At 45.2% G+C, this 19,956-nt stretch overlaps 2 protein-coding genes across 2 annotated transcripts; one reads left to right on the top strand and one right to left on the bottom strand.

Annotated features, from left to right (window-relative positions):
• Positions 1 to 248: 248 nt before the first annotated feature.
• Positions 249 to 4,129, top strand: ccnd3 (cyclin D3; the record flags this gene model as incomplete). Its single annotated transcript, XM_080547907.1, has 5 exons — positions 249 to 493; positions 1,105 to 1,320; positions 1,657 to 1,816; positions 3,577 to 3,719; positions 4,067 to 4,129. The coding sequence occupies exons 1-5, from the start codon at positions 284 to 286 to the stop codon at positions 4,127 to 4,129; spliced, it is 792 nt and encodes a 263-aa protein (XP_080404033.1). The 5' UTR covers positions 249 to 283.
• A 655-nt stretch (positions 4,130 to 4,784) lies between these two features.
• On the bottom strand, positions 4,785 to 16,525 carry nuak2 (NUAK family, SNF1-like kinase, 2). Its single transcript, XM_080548237.1, has 6 exons — positions 16,220 to 16,525; positions 10,771 to 10,891; positions 10,133 to 10,284; positions 8,558 to 8,623; positions 8,026 to 8,278; positions 4,785 to 7,651 (listed from the first exon to the last, which is right to left on the bottom strand). Exons 1-6 carry the CDS (start codon positions 16,409 to 16,411, stop codon positions 6,573 to 6,575), a joined length of 1,863 nt encoding a protein of 620 aa, XP_080404363.1. The 5' UTR covers positions 16,412 to 16,525; the 3' UTR covers positions 4,785 to 6,572.
• Positions 16,526 to 19,956: the final 3,431 nt, after the last annotated feature.

Below are 19,956 nucleotides of genomic sequence, written 5' to 3'. Positions count from 1 at the left end.
GGTCGAAACAGCAGAGAGAAGTTATCCAACCAGCAATTTGGACAACTAAATCTGACTTCTAAATGAACATATTCGTTAAGAGACCTCAAGACAAGGCCTTCCAGACTAGGACCTCCACAGAGAAAGTCCACACTGGTTGTGTGTTAACACACAGACAGGTAGTTGTTTCACACAGACAGGTAGTTGTTTCAGACAGACAGGTAGTTGTTTCAGCTACTAGGCAGCTGACAGGACGACAAGGTAACGTGACTTCAGCCATTTAACTGCACTTTAAACATCTCCAATGGAGTTGATGTGTTATGAAGACGGACAGCGCCGCACCACCCCGTCTATCCGGGCGAGCTCTGACCCGGATCTGGCACGGGACCACCGGACCTTGGACAAACTCCTGGCCCTGGAGAAGACCGGCCGGCCCAACACGTCCTACTTCGGCTCGGTTCAGACAGACATCCAGCCGTGCACGAGGAGGACACTGGCGGTGTGGATGCTAGAGGTATAATAACACATGTGCAATGAGAAAACCATCTTCAAAAACGATGAATTCAGTGTAGATGATGTATTACAGTGTAGCCTACATGAATGATGATTCTTTGACATCTTGCTCTGTGCCTGACACACCTTCCAAGTTCCAAACACATGACATGACATTCAAGCAGGCCTGGTGGTATTATGAACCAGAGTAATCACAACCTGACACAAGAAGTACATTGGCTATTAGGTTCCCCCCAACTCTTATTCCCATCTCTTCAGGTTACATCTTAACTGCTCCTCCTGAGACATCTTCTGTCCCTCACCACTACGTCTCCTAAAGACACCCGCTTTCCCCTCTACTGTGTCCCTAAGAACTTCTATTGCCCCCCTTGTACTGTTTCTCTGTTTCTCCAGTGTAAAAACAACAACAACAAAAAACTAGGTTTTAGAAGGTGATAGGGAGAAGGTTTTTCCTTCTATCAATGGCCCCGGGCCTGAGCTAGATTACTCTTCCTGCAACGAATGGTGGATTGATGATTCACATGCTTAGTATTCAAATGTATTGATTGTAAGTCGCTTTGGAATAAGGCGTCTGCTAAATGCCAAAAATGTAAATGTTATTCCCCCCGACAGGTGTGCGAGGAGCAGAAGTGTGAAGATGAGGTGTTTCCTTTGGCTGTCCATTACCTGGACCGCTACTTGAGTCGCCTTCCTGTTCAGAGGGCCAGCCTGCAGCTCTTAGGGGCGGCTTGCATGTTCCTGGCCTCTAAACTGAGAGAGAGAGTACCCCTCGGTGCCGGCAAGCTCTGCGCTTACTCTGACAATGCATTTTCAGTATCAGAGCTCCTGGTAAACACAACATTTGTTTTCAGGTTCTATGTGAAAGGGGGGTTATTGATATGAAAGAAGGTGTATACAGCCCCAGTGTAAGTAGTGGGACACTGAATCATTTGTTCGTCTTCAACAATTGCTTCACTGTGCCATTACTTATGCAGGGGGCTGTATATTATGGAAGTTGGTTTGCCATTGAAACGTGTATACTAGTCCATTATGCAACTGATTGTGTGTGTGTGTGTGTGTGTGTGTGTGTGTGTGCGTGTGTGTGTGTGTGTGTGTGTGTGTGTCTGTCTGTCTGTCTGTCTGTGTGTGTGTGTGTGTGTGTGTGTGTGTGTGCGTGTGTTACAGCAGTGGGAGCTTGCGGTGGTCTCAGCGTTAGACTGGGATCTGGCCTCTGTCTTGCCCTCTGACTTCCTGGAGCCAATTCTTCAAGGCATACCCATAATCCCTCACAACCTCCATGCGCTGCGCAGGCATGTCCACTCCTACATTGCTCTGGCAACCACAGGTAGAGGCAGGTGTTCAGTAACATGTCAATGTGACACGTTCTAATGTTTCGGTCCTCATGTCGGTATCCGATGTAATGATCAGACTTTTCTTTCGGAAAATGTTAATACATTTCCGTGTTGTTGAAAATCACATCGCTAGTCAACTAACACAGCTTGTTTTGTGAGCCTGCTAATAATGTAAAGTAGTGTTATACTTAACTAGGTAGCAGTGGGGATTACTCATCTAATCCATTGCCTTGCAGTATTTTGGCTTGACTAGCGAGTTTGTGTTGTGATTCTCAACAACGTTAAAACGTTCAAAAGAAAAGTCCAAACATTTTGATTGGTTGCCGACATGCGGACCAATTGATCAGACTGTGTCACAAATGTCCTTGGGTTAGGGTCAGGGTTAGGGTCCTAGCAAGTACTAGCAACGGCAATCTTATAGAACAGTACTTACTTACTAAACTATTTTCAAGTTTATTTGTCATTATATCGTATACAATGCAACAAAATGCTTAAGGCAGAGAAGCTCCACTAGGTCAATCAACATCAACAATACAGTGTAATAAGTAAGTAACACACAAGTATACATATTTGTATGTAATATGTAACAAATATAATTGTTTAAAGACATTTGTTTGACATGGAATAGAATAAAGTCTCACTGGGAACAAGCAGTTTTGACAACATTGAATTCTCCCGTGTCAAACACTTCTTTAAGTCAAACACATACTGTACAATCGCCACTGTCATTGTCACAGTCTATTATCATAGACATCTGAGAGCTCTGACACTTCCTTGATGAATGCTGATGATAATAGCAGCATGCCTTTCACCTATTCAGTGAGCGTGTTGAACAATGGCCACACAGCAGCCATAACTTTGATTACGTGGTGTCAGCGGTTCATGGGGGATACGGGGGGCTGAGTTTGTGTAATCCTGTATTGTGCGGTGTGAAAGAACCCATGTCCGTCCATTCAACTGCCTGATTTCCCACGAATCTCCCACAAGGTGGCCCAAGGCAACCAGTCCCAGGGATATAGGCTAGTCAGGGCCATGTTGTATTGACTGTGACATTGTCTATACGGATTCTACCAATTCCTGACTCCTAGGCTTTGAAGCCTGTTCTGAAAGGTGTCGGTGGCAGACAGACTAATTCACTGTCTCATCGTCTTCCTTCCCCTGGGGGCCGGCGGGTTAGGGGCTGGGATTATCAGGTTTTTGGGAAACATCCCTTTTTAAAGCACTTTCCATTGTCTGTCTGTCAGGGCGGGTCTGTGATGGTGGCATTCCTGGCCTTTTACGGTATCTTGCCTGGGGGATTAAGGATGTCTGTCTTCCTCTGAACTACTACCAAACCAATTGTTAAGAAATGATTCGCTTTTGCACCCTGGTGTTGTGTTTCTGGTTCCCAAAGGATGCTGTGTCATCCTCCCGTCTAGGTTGATAATGATCAATCAATTCATCAATCGGTTCCCTAACTTCCCTTTAATCTGTTTAATTTCCCCAGATATAAAAAAAAAAAACCTGCACTCACTAGAAATGCTCTTCAAATATGTATTGCATTTGCTGTAGAGGTCAATATCAATATTGCAATTGATATTGATAGTATTTCTTGTGAGTACCGGTATGTGTTTTTTCTCACTTTATAAATGAGTTTTATTTATTTTTTAACCCTGCCTACACCCAATGAAGTTGTTGATATTGAGTTGAGCATGCCATTCCCAAACTTTACTGACATAGCTTGTCTCTTGTCTTGTCGTCCCCCTGTCTTAAGACTTCACTTTTTGCCTGTTCTTGCCGTCCACCCTCGCCTGTGCCAGTGTGGGGGCGGCCATCCTCAGGCTGGAGCTCCTGGAGGGAGCGCTCAGCAGCGGTTCCCTCATGCAACTTCTGGCCAACGTTTTAGCCATCGATCTGGTATGGTAATAATTAACCTGAAACCTGTTGCTCCTTCAAACATTGTCTACACTTCCTTGTTTATCTGGGACCTCCCACGAAGCCAGTCTAGCTGTTGCTGTTTTACTATGCAAAGTAAAAAAAAAAAAAGTAAAACAGGTTTCCATTCCCAAACATGGCTCATTTATTTAAATCATGAAGCAAACTAGTTTTGATCAAAGAGGATGTGTAGAAATGATACTCTATGCTTTGCTCAGGTAGACATGCTCATATACCGGTAGTAGAACTAAGTAATGACCGAGGGATCTGTGTTTTACCAGCTGTTCACATATCTTGAACTCTTGATTTGCTTCTCTGGCCCTGAACAGGATTCTCTCTGCTGCTGCTATTACCAGTTGGATGGGCTTCTGGAGCTGCACCTCCCCCTATAGGCTCCCAGGTGACAGGTGCCTGGTCAGGGACGCCCACCCCAGAGGGCAGCTGCACCCCCACTGACATCCAAGTCACCAAGCAACCAATCAATGTTCTTGAAGGCTTTATTTATATGTAATAACAACTAGACCGGTGCCCTAACCACCATGTGAGACTAGGTGGAGAAGTACTATCACATGTCCACTGAACAAAGAGTGTCTGTGATGAGAAACCCAAATGCCTCATAAGCTATCTGTGTTTACACTACAATATAAATTGTGGCTATCATTTTGTGATTTCCAAATGTTCTTTTCAGTTACACGTAAGAGTATGTTTCAGGGTTCTTTATGTTGTTACTGCAAAGTATTTTCTAAAACTTTAGTATAACTTTAGCTAGCTTCAGAGAATTATCTCAGCCTTCCCATCAGGGGTAAAACGTTTCAGACCATTTTTTACTTGTTATTTGTGGTACATGCCAATGTATTGCACTGGATCTTTGCAGGTCTGTGAGCTCAGAGTAGTGTTTCCTCTTAATACAATATGAATTATTATTAAAATACTGCTTTTTGTTTTTCATATTCTTGAGTTGTACTTGAGTTCACCATTTGAATCACCATTTTATATCACAACAACCATAAACATCTCTAACAAGGTCATAAACAATGAAAGACGTCATTCAGATCAGAATAACTTCCATTTTTATTGATTTGCTGGGCCAGGTCAGGCCAGTGGGACCGGGTACAAGGTGACACAAAAGATACATCTGGCACTTTGGCAAACATGGATCGTGTCCCACTCAAGAAAAAACTCTTAGATTCTCTCTTTTATTTCCTGGTAGCTAGTTTTCATATTTGTGTGCAAGTAGTTGATATGACTTGGCAAACAAAGAATCTTTGCAAACGACAAAAACGTAATACTGAAAAAGGTCAAAAACAAAACAAAAATATGAAGTTATGACCTCCTTAGTTGACTACTGTTGTACACATTTAAAACCTACTGCCCTTGTTCCTCTTACCCCTACAGTCCTAAAATTATCAATCAAAAAACAGTAATAAGTTATCACCACATCCCAGTCATAGTCCAGTTCCTCCAGGATTTCACAATGTTTTTTTTGTGATATCTGCAGCCAAAAGTCTAGCAGCTTAATACAGCCCTTTTGTGCGAATCATCTTGTGCAATTAGTTTTGTGACATTTGTCCAACATTCAAGTGAACCCTGATAAACAGATTATAGAATTAACAGGTTTAATGTTAATTTAATTAATGGTTTATTTGTACACTGGCACAATAGCAATCTAATAATATGCTGAGATGTTTTGACGTATTGCATCTAATCTTGGTCATAATCATGAAATGCCCAGACTTTAGGGCACATAGTAAAAGAATAAATACCTGTTGCCGGTCAACTGCTGTGTCACAGTTACAGGGAAACCGAAACACACCTTTAGACCCATTCTTATAAACCAAATCAACCCATGGATGTGTTGTGTATCGGTCTAGACTGGTTTTCTGTTTGCTAGAGAGGTTACATATTAACTCAGCACTATATGCTAGGCTAAAGCTCATGATTTAGCTCCAGAGAGCAGCTAATGTTGTGCAATTCTTTACCTGACAAAACCAGGACTGAGAGAACGTCCACTGTAATTCCCTGGCTTTCCCCTGAAATAGCCAACAACCTCTACAGGTTCCCTATTGTGCCTGAGTGTTTAAAAGATGTCATTCAAGCCATTGTCTGTCTCTCAGTATTGTGAGTCATCTCACTCCATAAGACCCTGCAGTTCTCCAGGGCCAGGAGACCCTATTGTACACCGACATAAACTACGTCCGAGTAACATGGTGAACCGAATAGTTGGGTCCCAAAATGTTTTGAATTTGTTAATCTTTGGTATTAATGAGCTGTCAGTTCCCTCGCATCCTGAACAGAAATGCACATTTTTGATAAAAAAACAACAACATTTTGCGTGATAGCCACAACAACAACAAAAGAACAACAAAGCCTATTTGAACTTCGTCTTAAATATGAACAGTGTCAGCTACCTCCTGAGTCTTTGAAAAGAGGCACTTACAATGCAGTCATTCATCATTTTCGGAAAAAAAACCCTACTGTGCCATTTGGTGTTTTTCTGACCAATCAATCAATAAATCACATCTTTATATGTCAAAGCTCAGATCTAATGAACTATCAATAAGAAGGCATTACTTTTTCCCATTCTGTCTTGCAGATACTAGGGTTAGGAACCAATACTCTTGCTCCCTTCCAGTCCCTGCAAGACAGTTTTTTGGTACAATGCCTATAGAGTGAGTACGACAACATCAAAAACAATGTCACTTCCTGTACAGCTACTGTAGCTACTCACTTCCCCCTTTACCAATTTGGCTATTGAGTCACACACCCTATCATGAACCATGTCCAACGATTAGCCAACATCGGCGTTTACTTTGTCCGTTGACGCTTGCTTACGCCTCAGCTGGCTGCGGCGCCTCCTATCACCATGGCCTGTTTGTAGGCCTCCGTTACATTCTCACAGTCTGAGATGGAGAAAGAACTATCGGCCACCCCGGACCTGTAGCACTCCCAATGTCCCCTCTGCCGCAGCAGGCCGTCCCCGAGCCTCTCCCCTCTGATGTCCAGGAGGTTGTCGGCGGACACGCAGCCCCTCATGGTGCCCTCGGCCTGGTGCTCCGTCGCCGCCGGCGGCCCCGCGCGCTCAGGCAGATCCAGCTGGTCGAACGACTCCGAGGAGAGGATGCTGTCCTCGCTGATGGCCGTGCCGGGCCTCGCTCGGGGGACTCCGCCCCGCGGCAGGGAGGCCGCCAGCTGGTCCAGAGACCCGAACTCCTGCAGGCCGCCCGCGGAGGAGAACTTGCCGTGGTTCTTCAGGATCCCCTTGCGCCGTGGCGGGGCAGAGGGGCACAGCTGGGCCTGGGGAGTCTGGGCCGAGTCGCTGCTCTCCGGGGAGGACGAGTAGTATCCCGACTCCCGCGCGGCCGGCTTCTTCAGGATGCCCTTGCGCGGCAGCGACTCGGCGGCGGGCGGGACCTCGGCCGGGGCGGAGAGGCTTAAGTCGCTCGGTTGCTCCTCTTGCGTCCCTGCGCCCGGGGTCGTCTCGTTAAGGGCCTTCTGCTTGGCGCTGCCCCTCCTCTTCAGGATGCCCTTGGAGGGCCGGGCGGGGGCTCCTTCGTGCATGGTCTGGGAGACGTTGTTCTCCTTCCGCGACCTCCGCAGAGAGCGTTGGCGCGCCACGTCCCCCCCGTGCGAGGAGCGCAGCAGGCAGCGCATCTTGGAGCTGTTCTCCAGTAAGGGTCGGGAGGTTCTACGCAGCCAGCTGGCGATGCCGGCGAGCCCCCCCGGGTGCTGCTGCTGTGTGGACGCCGGCGTCGTCCCCCCGCCGGGCTGCACTAGCGCCATCGCCGCCGTCTCGCTCTCGGACAGCAGGGGGCGCTGGTAACCCCAGTTGAGCCACCAGTGTCCGCCGATGTCCTCTATCGTAGCTCTGCGCTCAGGGTTGACCATCAGCATCCAGCGAATCAGCCCACACGCATCTGAGCCACGGAGCAAGAACACAAACCAGTTAGCTTTGCTAGGATGCCTAATTCAAGTACAATCAATGACAATCCGTAGGTGACATTTTCCGTATCGTGAGGGCGGCTTGATGTACACCCCCTGGACATGATGCTGGTATTTCGCAGGGTCTCACCCCCCAATCTAACCCTTAATGCTGAGTACCAAGCATCGGGTACGGGTACCATTTTTCAAATAGTCTTTGGGATGATTCGGCCGGGGATCGAACTCACGACCTCCCGATCTCAGGGCGGACACTCTAACCGCAAGGCCTGGTGTAATAAGTCATAACTAAGTCATATGTTTAAAAACACCACTGTGAAAAAGGAGGGAGGGTTTATGTAGAAAGAATCACCTGAAGGGTTGGTGGGTTTGCGGTAGTTTCCGGTGCTGATCTGCTGGACCAGGTTCTTGTGGTTGTGGCCATCGAAGGGCATGGCCCCGTGCACCAGGGTGTAGAGCAGGACGCCCAGGGACCAGGTGTCCACCTCCGGCCCCCTGTAGGGCCGCCCGTTCACTATCTCCGGGGACGCGTACAGGGGGCTGCCGCAGAACGTCTGCAGGTACTCGTCTCCGTGGTACAGGTTAGACAGACCGAAATCTGCGATCTGGGGGCGTGATTTAAACAAGTATACGGTTAGGTACAAACAAATACATACAGTATATCACTGTATATGATGAACTGCACCCAACTACACCCAGTGTGAAAGTAGAGAACATCATATTCATGAGAGTGTTTTAAACGTGCAAATTAAAGGACGGTATTTTATTTATTAATTTTTTTAAAGCACCACTGCAGTATCTGGAGTGTGAAAGCTATAGGTGTGCAAATGCTAAATACTAAAGATGTGAGACTGTCACAGGCGACTAGACACAGTCGTCCTTACCTTTACGTTGCCGTTGCCGTCTAGTAGAATGTTCTCCAACTTCAGGTCCCGATGCACTATCCCATTCTATGTGATAAAAAACACAAAAATAATCAGTACTCAATAATAGTTCTATTGCTGGGATGTTATCGCCATGGGGGGGGGGGGGGGGGGGGGGGGGTTACTCATGTGTTTATAGTGGGGGGGGGGGGGGGGGGGGGTAAGATAAGGGAAACAAATCGGGACAGACACTTATTTTGTTTGGTGTAATAATGTGAGTTTTTCATGTGTACTGTTTTGCAATAAATATTTTAAAAAAAAATGTTCTACTGCTGTTGTAGAAGCCACAAAGAGAGCAACTGAAGAGGCAACAACGAGTCTCAACTGACACATCTAATCAGTTCTGTAGCAGGCATTCAATTTGTTCACTGCTACCCTCAAAGTGTTAAAACAAGAGCAAAGTCCCCTTAGCATTGGGGTCATTACTTTATTCTATTCTCCCAACAGAAGATTGTTCTGGAATGTCAGCTATGCCCCATTGTCCTCCGCCCAGCGGGAGGGCATGCCTGTGACTGAGGTGTGGGTCCGGTTAGCTGATGCTTACATTTAGCTCAAATTCCAAACTACTTTTGTCTCGCGCTTCTGTTAGAATCACTCCCAGACCTCCACGGCTTTCAATAAGGCGCCACAATGGAGTCTTTATATTGGGCTGGTTTTGACTGCAAACAATGTTCTACCACTGACTACACTTCCTGCCTCAGAGTGAATTAAGAAACTCAAACAACCATAAAGTAACTTACAATATTGACATATCTTAAAAAAGTAAAAACCAAATAGACAGCTGTTTAGCAGAGGCATTTTTATAGGCCAATTTCATCCACTCTGTCAACTAAAGTAGGGTTTTATGGAACCAAACTTTCCCATCTCTAAGAAGGGTTCAGGTTGTACTCTGATGTACTGTACTGTACAGCTCCGCAGCAGACTATTACACTATGTACTGTACCTTTGACAGTAACATTTACGTTACACAGCTCTGGACTCTGGGTGACAACTGATTAGATGTGTGTGTCCGTGTGCGTGTTCACAGAGCCCGTCTGTTCCTTTGCGCCCTCATTAGGGAGAGTGTGAGTGCGTGTGTGCGTGTGTCCATCTGACACTGCCTCTCACAGACCTAACGGTTCATTTCACCCCGCGGCGCTGTAACAGACGTCCTGTTCGGGGCGGACGTTGAACAATGTGAATAATATTCATTATGTAACTATGAGGGGCGTTCTGCCAGTGTACAGGACAGGAGGAGGAGGCGGGTGAGAGTGTACAGGGCAGGAGGAGGCAGGAGGAGGTGGGTGAGAGTGCGGTTTCCATCCAGAACTCCACCCAGAAGGTATGACGTCCGTGGTGGACGTTGATGACGTTTGTCAGCATTAAGTGTGTGGGTGGGCAAACAAAAGGCCATCACTAAATACAGACTTTACGAGAGCCGTCTGTTCGTACCCGAGTTGCCTAGTCTCCTTCACCAGCCCTGTGCATCTTACAGGAAGGCCTACAGAACTACAGAAGCCTGGCAGAGAGAGAGGCTTAGAGAGACGCCGTGCTTACCCTGTGGCAGTAGTGTACGGCCGACACGATCTGTCTGAAGAAGTGTCTGGCGTCGCGCTCCGAGATCCTCTGCTTCTCACAGATGTAGTCGTACAGGTCGCCTCGGCTCGCGTACTCCATCACGATCACGATCTTGTCCTTGTTCTCGAACACTGTGAGACCACACGGGTGCAAACACACAGATGTTCACACGAGGGTGGATGACAGGATAGCAGTGTAGGTGTAGGCAGGACGGGGGGGTGTTAGCAAGGCAACACGAGGCTCCCCACATTGTCTGTCTGTCAGTGGTGACGGGGAGAGGAGTGGGGGTGGTGGGGGTGGGGTTGTCGCTGCTTATGCAACCTAGAATGGCTCACTAACTAGTACACAAAGGCTTGCGTGACCGAACTCTGCCAACACCTCTTCCAGCAGAGTTCAGTTGTGAAGACATTTGTACATTTGGTGTCACGTTTCACCCCACACACAGCTTGGTGCCATTTTTTATTCCCCTCTCCATAAAGTTTAACAAACGTTTTAATTCAAATTCCTAAAAAGTTGCTTTACTACAAAAACAACAACAATAGAAACATAATTTATGGAACACAATGAATGTAATAATAGTAAGAATTTTAAATCATTAAATCAAGCAAATCCCATACCTTCATATATGGTGATGATGTAGGGGTGATTGAGGGAGGACATGATCTCGATCTCTCTGCGGATGTGTACCAAGTCCTGCTCGTCCTTGATCTTGTCCTTCCTGATGGATTTAATGGCCACCTTCAGGAGAAAAACACAAAAATGATTTGTTCTTGCAATTGAGTTGACCCTCCCTTTTGCCCATTGCTGACCCCTCCCTGTCCCTAGCTCTTTAGCTGTCTAGTTTTAGGTTTTGTAGTTTTAGTTTAGTTTTAGATTATCTTAGACTGTTTTAGACTAGTTTTAGTTTTAGACTATGTAGGCCAGATTTTGTATTGTATTTGTTTGTTTGTGGTGGATGTTGTTGTATGCCTGTGAACAGGTCACACTTGAAAATGAGCCCTTGGGGCTCAATGTGTTTTTACCTGTATAAATAAAGGTTAAATAAAAAAATAAAATAATAATAATAATAAGAAGAAGAAATTCAGGACAGGTATGCATAAGGACAAATCATATGGTTACAATGGCAGTGTATGATGATTGTTTTTGCATCCACCTCACCCTGGCTTTATTTCATTCAGGGATCGAAGGGCAGCATGGGGTCCAAGGGAAAGATAATAATGGTCACAGCCATTAATACATAACAAGTACGTAAGAAATGGTCAAATCGCTTGACAAGTAAACCTGGGATGTGGTCTAGTTGGGACAGCGTGCTGGAAAAATCATCAGCAACATTTCCAACTCAAAGGATGAACCCAAATGATTACCTCGCCATTTCTCATGTTTTCAGTTTACAGGCTTGTGAGGTACTGAGCTGAGAGTAAACTGACCATGCTAGTGTTATTGTGGCAGGGCTGTGTGTGTGTGTGTGTGTGTGTGTGTGCATGTGGGGTCTGTCTGCTGTGATGAAACCCATTGTTTGGTGTTACATCAGCGAGGCCCACCACAGCATCAGACCATTTGAATTTGAATAGAAATCGGTTATGTGAGCGTTTGTGTGTGTGCACGCATGCACAAGGCCTGCAACCATGTGGACACGACACGCATGTGTGTGACTGACTGTTTGTGCATGTGTTTGTGTATGATATATTAGATTAGATGACATTAGATTAGATTCAACTTTATTGTCATTGCGAGAGTACAAGTACCATACAACAAAATGGAGTTTAGCATTAGTCATTGTAACCTAGGGTAGGAGGGGGGAGTATGTGGGGAGGGGGGGGGGTGTTTATCAGAGTGATATCTCTGTGAAAGATGTTGTTCTGTAGCCTGAGAGATCCTGTAGGATCCTGTACTTCCTGAGTATCTAGACTAGACAGACTGTGGTTGGCAATGGCTGGTGGGGGAATGTGGTGAAGGGTGGGGGTTCTTCAGTCCCTCACATTCATCATACACACACAGACTCAACGACTAGCTGGGGGGGCTTATTTTTTGACAAGTCTAGCGAGTACCCCACAGGAAGGACACCAGACAAGACCTTCAAAGACACTCGACCTCTTCCCGTGAGTGAGTCATAGCTCATCATCGCCTTCTCTGTCAATGCTGGTATGGCTGCTGGGAAAACCAAATGATCAACAAACTGATTCACACTGGAGGCACGTCTAGTGTTGTATGAATCCAAGAGGTTTGAGGCTGGATCATCGAGAGTATAGCCTTATTAAAGCTCGGTCTCTGCTTGACCAAACTGTAGGCCTAAATGTCGAACAGACCCATTTTGAACTGAATCCTTTGCCCCCCTGCAAAAACACTGGCGCTGAGGACTGAACACACACTGACATACCGCGTGGCATGCCCACAGTCTGGCTTGTGGATGAATCTTCTCTACTTATGTAATCAAGCATACAGAATTTCATGAGGGGGGGGGGGGGGGGGTGTAGGATGATCCCGTCCATTGTGTTACAGGTCACTCCCTGTATCACGTTCCACATCTCTGCCCCGTTCGAAAACGAAGACTTAGGGAGAGAGAGAGAACAAGAGAATGGAAATGTTTCTCGTCCCCATATCACTTTCTTAATCAGCCAGCAGTGGCATCGTCCTCTCTATGCTATTAAATTCGGAGGAATTCGTCACTGACGCAGCAACATTAGTCATAGAGCTTCTCACAGGTCCAGGCCTGACGCACGAACAAAGCCCCAGTTCACTGTTGACATGGCAGTCTGATTACAGGAAAGCCTTCGCCAACAAAGCCATTGTGTCTGAAGTACAGTGAGGAGGGCCTCAGCTGTCAAGACAAATGATTTGTGATGGTACATTCCCAGATATGCAGACGACTCAGAGAGGTCTCAGACAGGGATGAACGTGTTTCTGCGCTCTTATCTTCACAGAAGTTTCCGTGGGGGAAAGTTTTTCAACCTGTAACGTTATACACTTCTCAGCATGTTTTTCCCAAAACAAACTTGACTATCTTCAAACAGAACACTTTCTTTGTAAAGGGTCAAGCCCCGCTTACTTAGCAAACACTTTCACGAACAAATAAACCTCCCTCTCTTTTTTAGGCACACCTCATCATGTGACCTATTAGAAACAAAAATAGTTTTTTTTGGAGGTCAGGATTGCTCTTGTGTGTTTTTTTTGCTTCCATTAGAAAATATTAAGAAGGAGTTATACTGGAGACTTGTGTGTAATATACATGCATGTCTGTCCACACATCTAAGGGAACAATAGGTAAACCCCCCCCCCACCCATTGTATTTCCTGCTAGGTTCCTGCTTCCTTGATGGTGAATGAACAGGTGATTTGTTTATTTGATATTGTTTCAAATGTGGATTGTGAGTGTGGTATCGTCTCAATTACACTACAATCTACAATTCAATGGGATAGCTCTAATATGATATTTGTGACACGTTCTAGCGTTTTATTTTGAAACACAGACATACGTTTCAACGTTGTTGACAAACTCGCTAGTCAAGCCAAAATACTGCAACGCAATGAATTCGGTGAGTAATCCCCACTACCTAGTTGATAACACTACTTTACATTGTTAGCAGGCTCACAAAACAAGCTGTGTCAGTGGACTAGCGATGTGTCACTGATTTTCAACAACGCGGAAATGTATTCACGTTTTTCCAAAAGAAAAGTCTGAACAAAAGTCTGAACTGCCGACATGCGGACCAAAACACTACAATGTGTCACATTTGCACTTACAACTGAAAGGCTCTGAGTGAGCTTCACTCTAGAATTGGGTTTACCTGTTTAAAGTTGAACAATCTCATTGCTAGCGGTACAGCACTTTGCCTCAGGTCAGGGTTTAAATGGGGCTATTAATCTCTGTGTAACAAGAATATTGACATTTCTTTGTCCATTCCTAAAGAGGACTCGTCAAAGTCTGCAAAGACAATACCATTGTCTACCCAACCCCCCCAACTCCTTGTTTATGACTGATCAGTATCAAGTAATAACATGAACGTTGAAACCATGGAGGTATCATACCACCATACCCTCAAATGTTTACAGCTAGCCTATATTGTTCTTTTCCCCTGATGGAACTAGTCACTAAGGTTACTGAACTGCACAGCTTTGACCAATCCTGCATTGTTTAACATTGCTGATGTGTGTCTCTGCTCTGTGGAAGCAGAGAGAAACATGCACCAGTGGAGATAACAACACGTGGCCCAGGAGGACGTCTCTCTCAGTTCTTTTCCTCTCTCCCTCCCTTTGCCCTCAGGCCACAGGAGGTGAATGGAATGCCACTCAGACGGGTGAGAATTCCCCCCCAGCCCCCCCCCTCCCCTCACTACCTGAGTGCTGGATTATAGAGCCATGCATGTCCTCAGGAGACACACTACCAAATGTCCTTTCTGAGGACAAATCTGGGTTACATATTACACCTCAGTGTCAGATATTATACCACCGGGATGCGGTTATGCAGGTGACCTCATAAAAGCGTTGAGAGATTTTGGGACATTGACTTTCACTTTGCAAACCATGTCTTTGTTGGCGAGCTACAAGGGACTGTTTGTTCCGTGTCCTTCGATCTGAGAACACATCTCAATACGGCATTTGAAATCAGCATTAAGCTAATGGAGCTGCCCTTGTCCAATCTAGAGATCATTTGATAGAATCCAGTGGTCTATTCTAGTGTTGCCTTTGACACAGCAATATGCAACTCACTGTCTCGTTCTTATCAGATGGAAAAATACTGTGGTTGCCACTTTCAAGCTACAGTACATGGTTTCTCGTTCCCCAGTGTTCTTTAAATCATAGTTCTGTAGACCCGCAAAGGTGCAGGCTTTGGTTCTAGCCTTGCATTAATAAACCTGATTCAAATGATCAACTAATTATCAAGCCCTTTCCCAGTGTTGTGCTCAACTGCACTTAATGAAGATCTGCCATCATCATTCCCATATGTGACTATTGCATATAGTAGTAGGCCTAGTTGTTCATTGTAAAATCACTCTTGGACACAGTTATCAACATACTGTTTTGGATGTCCAGGACGGTATGTTCTCATATACTGTATATAACAGATAAGAAGACATGATTTATTGAACTGTACCATCCAAGAGCAGAGAATGTCCTTTTTTTTTTTCTTTCTTTCTTCTCAACCGTTGAACTCTGAAATTTAACTAGCTGGATCTGTACCCAAACACATTCTCAAACAGGGAGTAAATAGTGAATGCTTTCCAGAGGCCTCTTTGGTGCCATAGTGTCAAGTTGCCAACTTTTCTACCCAGTGGGCTGAGCTCTAGGCCTATTCAACTGCTGGGAATTGCAGAATACAGGAGGACAGTTTGGCAAACCCTTTGTTCTAGTGTTCAGTGGACAGACACAGTCTGGACATGTTCAGCCCTTGTAGGACCACAGTGTGGGCATTCAAAACGTTGAAAACGACAGTGTAGATTGTAATCTATGAATTAAACTAGCTGATACTAATACTGAAACTAATACTGAAACTATGACATGCCACTTTTTTTTTCTTTAAGTCATGCAGTTCAGTTGATGGGGATTAGGCCAAAGAAAGCATGTTTGTACCCATCACAATCCCCTTGCTTTAGGGAGTTTCTCTTGTGTTATGTAAAAGGTTTATGTGTGCTAATGGCAAGACCTGTTTTGAATAAAGAAGAGTGACAGTAGGTGTATTTGAAGTCCAGGTGGAGGGACCTTTGTGATTGTTGCTTCATTGTAGTGTGAGTGAGTCATGATCATGCAAACACACATTACTTGTTGTGATCATCAGTCCACATAGGCTACAAACAAGCATACAAACGATCGTTACAGTTTATTGCTTCTGACATCCATTCAAGTGCCTATAATAATATGTGTTAGATCAATTAAGTGAATGTTTATTGCAGGATTATCCTGCAATAAACATTCACTTAATTGATCTAACACATATTATTATAGGATATTATTATTATTCATCATATTATTATAGGATATAGAGGATATAACAGGTTCTAACCTGCTGTCCCGTCCAATAAACAACATGTTATATAATATTAGTACATAAGCAGAGGAAACTTTAACTTACCATTCTACCAGATCTCTCGATAGCCTTTTTTACTTTTCCATATGTCCCTTTTCCAAGAGTTTCGAGAAATTCGTACCTATGCTTCAGATTGTGTTTATGGTGGTGTCGCTTCACCGCCTGTCTCTTCACAGTGACAGGTCCCCCAGGGAAACCCTCTATCCCACTATCCGACACACAATTATTTGGATCCATTATATATTTTAATATCTTTTCCCCTTCCCCCTCAAACGCTTTCTTGAGAGTCTATCCTAAACACATTCCTTATGCAGACAGATGTACGGTGGCCCCCTTGGTGTTTCTCAGGTGGCCTCGTCGCTCCGCTGGCTGAAGAACAAGTGACATTAAACTGCCTAACTCCTCCAGGCCTGTTTGGATGTGGACAGACACCGTTTCCCCATTGGCTGTTGTGAACAGACACCGTTTCCCCATTGGCTGTTGTGAACAGACACCGTTTCCCCATTGGCTGTTGTCTTGACTACGGGGGCGTGTCTTACTACGGGGCGGGTTTAAAAGTGCCCACTAATTGCACCTGATTTATATCATGAGGCGCGCCGCCGGCCCAGGTTTGAGTTTTCCCACTACTGTCATTGGTCGAGGAGAACAAATGGAATTTGAACCCAGCGCACCGCGGGGCCACTGGGAGAGTTAATCAAGTGTACCCGTCATGCCGGTGTTGTTGGGCCCTTCATGCCACATTAGGCTCGAGTATCGTGACGTTAGAATGATAAGGTTCTATCTCCATTTTTGTCAACATTGAGGTTTTTTTTACATAATCTGATCCATTAGGTGTTTATTAATGCCTATGTGGTGTGGTGTTATTTTTTAAATGTTGACATTTTTTAGTTAGTAATTAATACAATACAAAGGTTCCATCTCACAAAACATAATGGAATGTAAAAACTTTGACGATCAATATCTCTGAACTGCCCTAAACGGAGATAGAACCTTATCATTCTAAGCTCACGATATCTTTGAAAAGTCATTATTTGCGGAGTATTTACAATTTAGACTAGGAACACTTTTGAAAATACTTGCACAGACTTTGAGATCTACTGTGTCGGTTATTAAAGCACAGATCTGTGTCAAATACATAGTTTGAATGTAGTTTGTCTACTCTGTTCAGTGGAGCCAATTCAATAGTCTTTAATTAAGCACGTTAATTACGTTTCAAGTATTTGATGTGTTTGTCTGGGACACGCTGTTACCACAAAGTTGTATTAGTAGTATTAGTAGTAATACAACTAAAGTGAACATTGATTATTTGTGTCCTATACTGTTAATTCATCTTAATTAATTTGTCATGTAGCCTACTGTGTGAATTACGATTTTACGTACACATGCATATACATATTATATTATACACCATCTTATCTGATTGCCGAGTGTTTCCCATGGGGAAAAGAAGGTTTTATTTTCTCTTTATTTATTTTCTTCTGCTATTCTCCCATCGGCCACAGGAGGGAGCCCTCTACATGACCATACAGTACAATCCTTGGACATGGTGTTTAGTTTGGGCCACATTGATATGAACGTAATCAAATGTATCTCTGATCTCTGTTCTGGGGATTTTTTTTGTCTCACTCTGTGATCTTTGAAGTCAAGTCAATGAAATCCCAGAGACAAGATAAACATTCCTTGACATGTTATATATTAGGTAAATAGCCTCTCCCCAATAAGTCTATGCCAAAGTCACTTCTTGATATTCTGCTATTCATGTAGTTATTGGCAGAAAAAAACAGGTTTTGTAGAATAGTTCATACTCTGACTAGGCGGGCTGTATTTCTATGATACGACTTCATGTCCCAGAAGGCAGTAGAGAAGTGTTCTCCCTGTCCCTCTCCTCTGATCCAGACCTAACCCGAACCCTAACACACCACAGCAGCGTGACTCCAGCCCTAACCCCTAACCCTAACACACCACAGCAGCGTGACTCCAGCCCTAACCCTAACCCTAACCCTAACACACCACAGCAGCGTGACTCCAGCCCTAACCCTAACCCTAACACACCACAGCAGCGTGACTCCAGCCCTAACCCCTAACCTTAACACACCACAGCAGCGTGACTCCAGCCCTAACCCTAACCCTAACCCTAACACACCACAGCAGCGTGACTCCAGCCCTAACCCCTAACCCTAACCCTAACACACCACAGCAGCGTGACTCCAGCCCTAACCCCTAACCCTAACCCTAACACACCACAGCAGCGTGACTCCAGCCCTAACCCTAACCCTAACCCTAACACACCACAGCAGCGTGACTCCAACCCTAACCCTAACCCTAACCCTAACACACCACAGCAGCGTGACTCCAGCCCTAACCCTAACCCTAACCCTAACACACCACAGCAGCGTGACTCCAACCCTAACCCTAACCCTAACACACCACAGCAGCGTGACTCCAGCCCTAACCCTAACCCTAACCCTAACACACCACAGCAGCGTGACTCCAGCCCTAACCCCTAACCCTAACACACCACAGCAGTGTGACTCCACCCCTAACCCTAACCCTAACCCTAACACACCACAGCAGCGTGACTCCAGCCCGAACCCCTAACCCTAACACACCACAGCAGCGTGACTCCAGCCCTTAACCCTAACACACCACAGCAGCGTGACTCCAGCCCTAACCCTAACCCTAACCCTAACACACCACAGCAGCGTGACTCCAGCCCTAACCCTAACACACCACAGCAGTGTGACTCCAGCCCTAACCCTAACCCTAACCCTAACACACAGCAGTGTGACTCCAGCCCTTAACCCGAACCCTAACACACCGCAGCAGGCCCTGAACACAGCAAAGACCTGGGTTCTAGGCCCTGGAAAATCTAGACAATTTGATGGCAGCTACTAGATTGTAATCATAAGTGCAATATTGAAATACAACTGTGAACATTTCAAACCTGCAAACTGCGACACTTTAAATGAATGTGCAATAATACTATGTGCAATATGACAACCCTTGTGTACATAAGGTTCAGAGATAGGAAATGTTAGGATATTTATAGCATAGCATAGAGTACAGCACAGTGTTTTATTTGTATAGTATAGTAGTATAGTATAGTGGATAGTGTATATAGCCTTTATTTATGTAAACCAGCTCTTTTCCCTTCTTGTTTTTAGTATTTTTTTCCTAGCACCAGGGGAGCCCCCCCTCCTAAATTTCGTTGTATGGTACCTGTACTGTATCAATTACAATAAAGACCATTCATTCATTCATTCATTCATTCATTCATTCACAGCAGTGTCCCTCTCTCCTCTGACTCCAGCTATCCACACTATGGCTGCGTTCGTCAATTCGCTCCGAGAGCGCCGGAGCGCACACGGCGTTCGACGTCATAAAGGGACCGAGTCATTTGATTGGACGAGAGGCATTCCATGAGCGCTGATCAAGATTCCAGAGCGAGTTTACGAACGCAGCCCCACATAACACCAGTGTGGTGGAGAGGGTTTGCGATGGGAGTGTTCCAGCTAAAAGCCTTGTTCTGTTCGGACAGTCTGCTACACATCGGAACTTTCTGTTGACGTTGGATGTTTTTGACTTTGTCTAAGTTTTGGTTTCCTAACTTTGTGTTGCAAATGGAGGAATTCTCTTCTGGGATCTGGGATTAGTTGGGTGTTTATAGCAGGCTAACTTCCTATGTTAGTAGATTAACTGACCGAGCCACCTGGGTGTTGGAGCTGATGGATGTCTGCCGAGGGGATGGATGGATGTCTAGCCGGGATACGATGGACGATGCC

The sequence above is a fragment of the Nansenia antarctica genome, assembly GCF_963989245.1.
Source record: "Nansenia antarctica genome assembly, chromosome: 18".
NCBI classification, from domain to species: domain Eukaryota; kingdom Metazoa; phylum Chordata; class Actinopteri; order Argentiniformes; family Microstomatidae; genus Nansenia; species Nansenia antarctica.
Note: the sequence above shows the minus strand (reverse complement) of the source record. Positions and strands in the feature narration are given on the sequence as shown.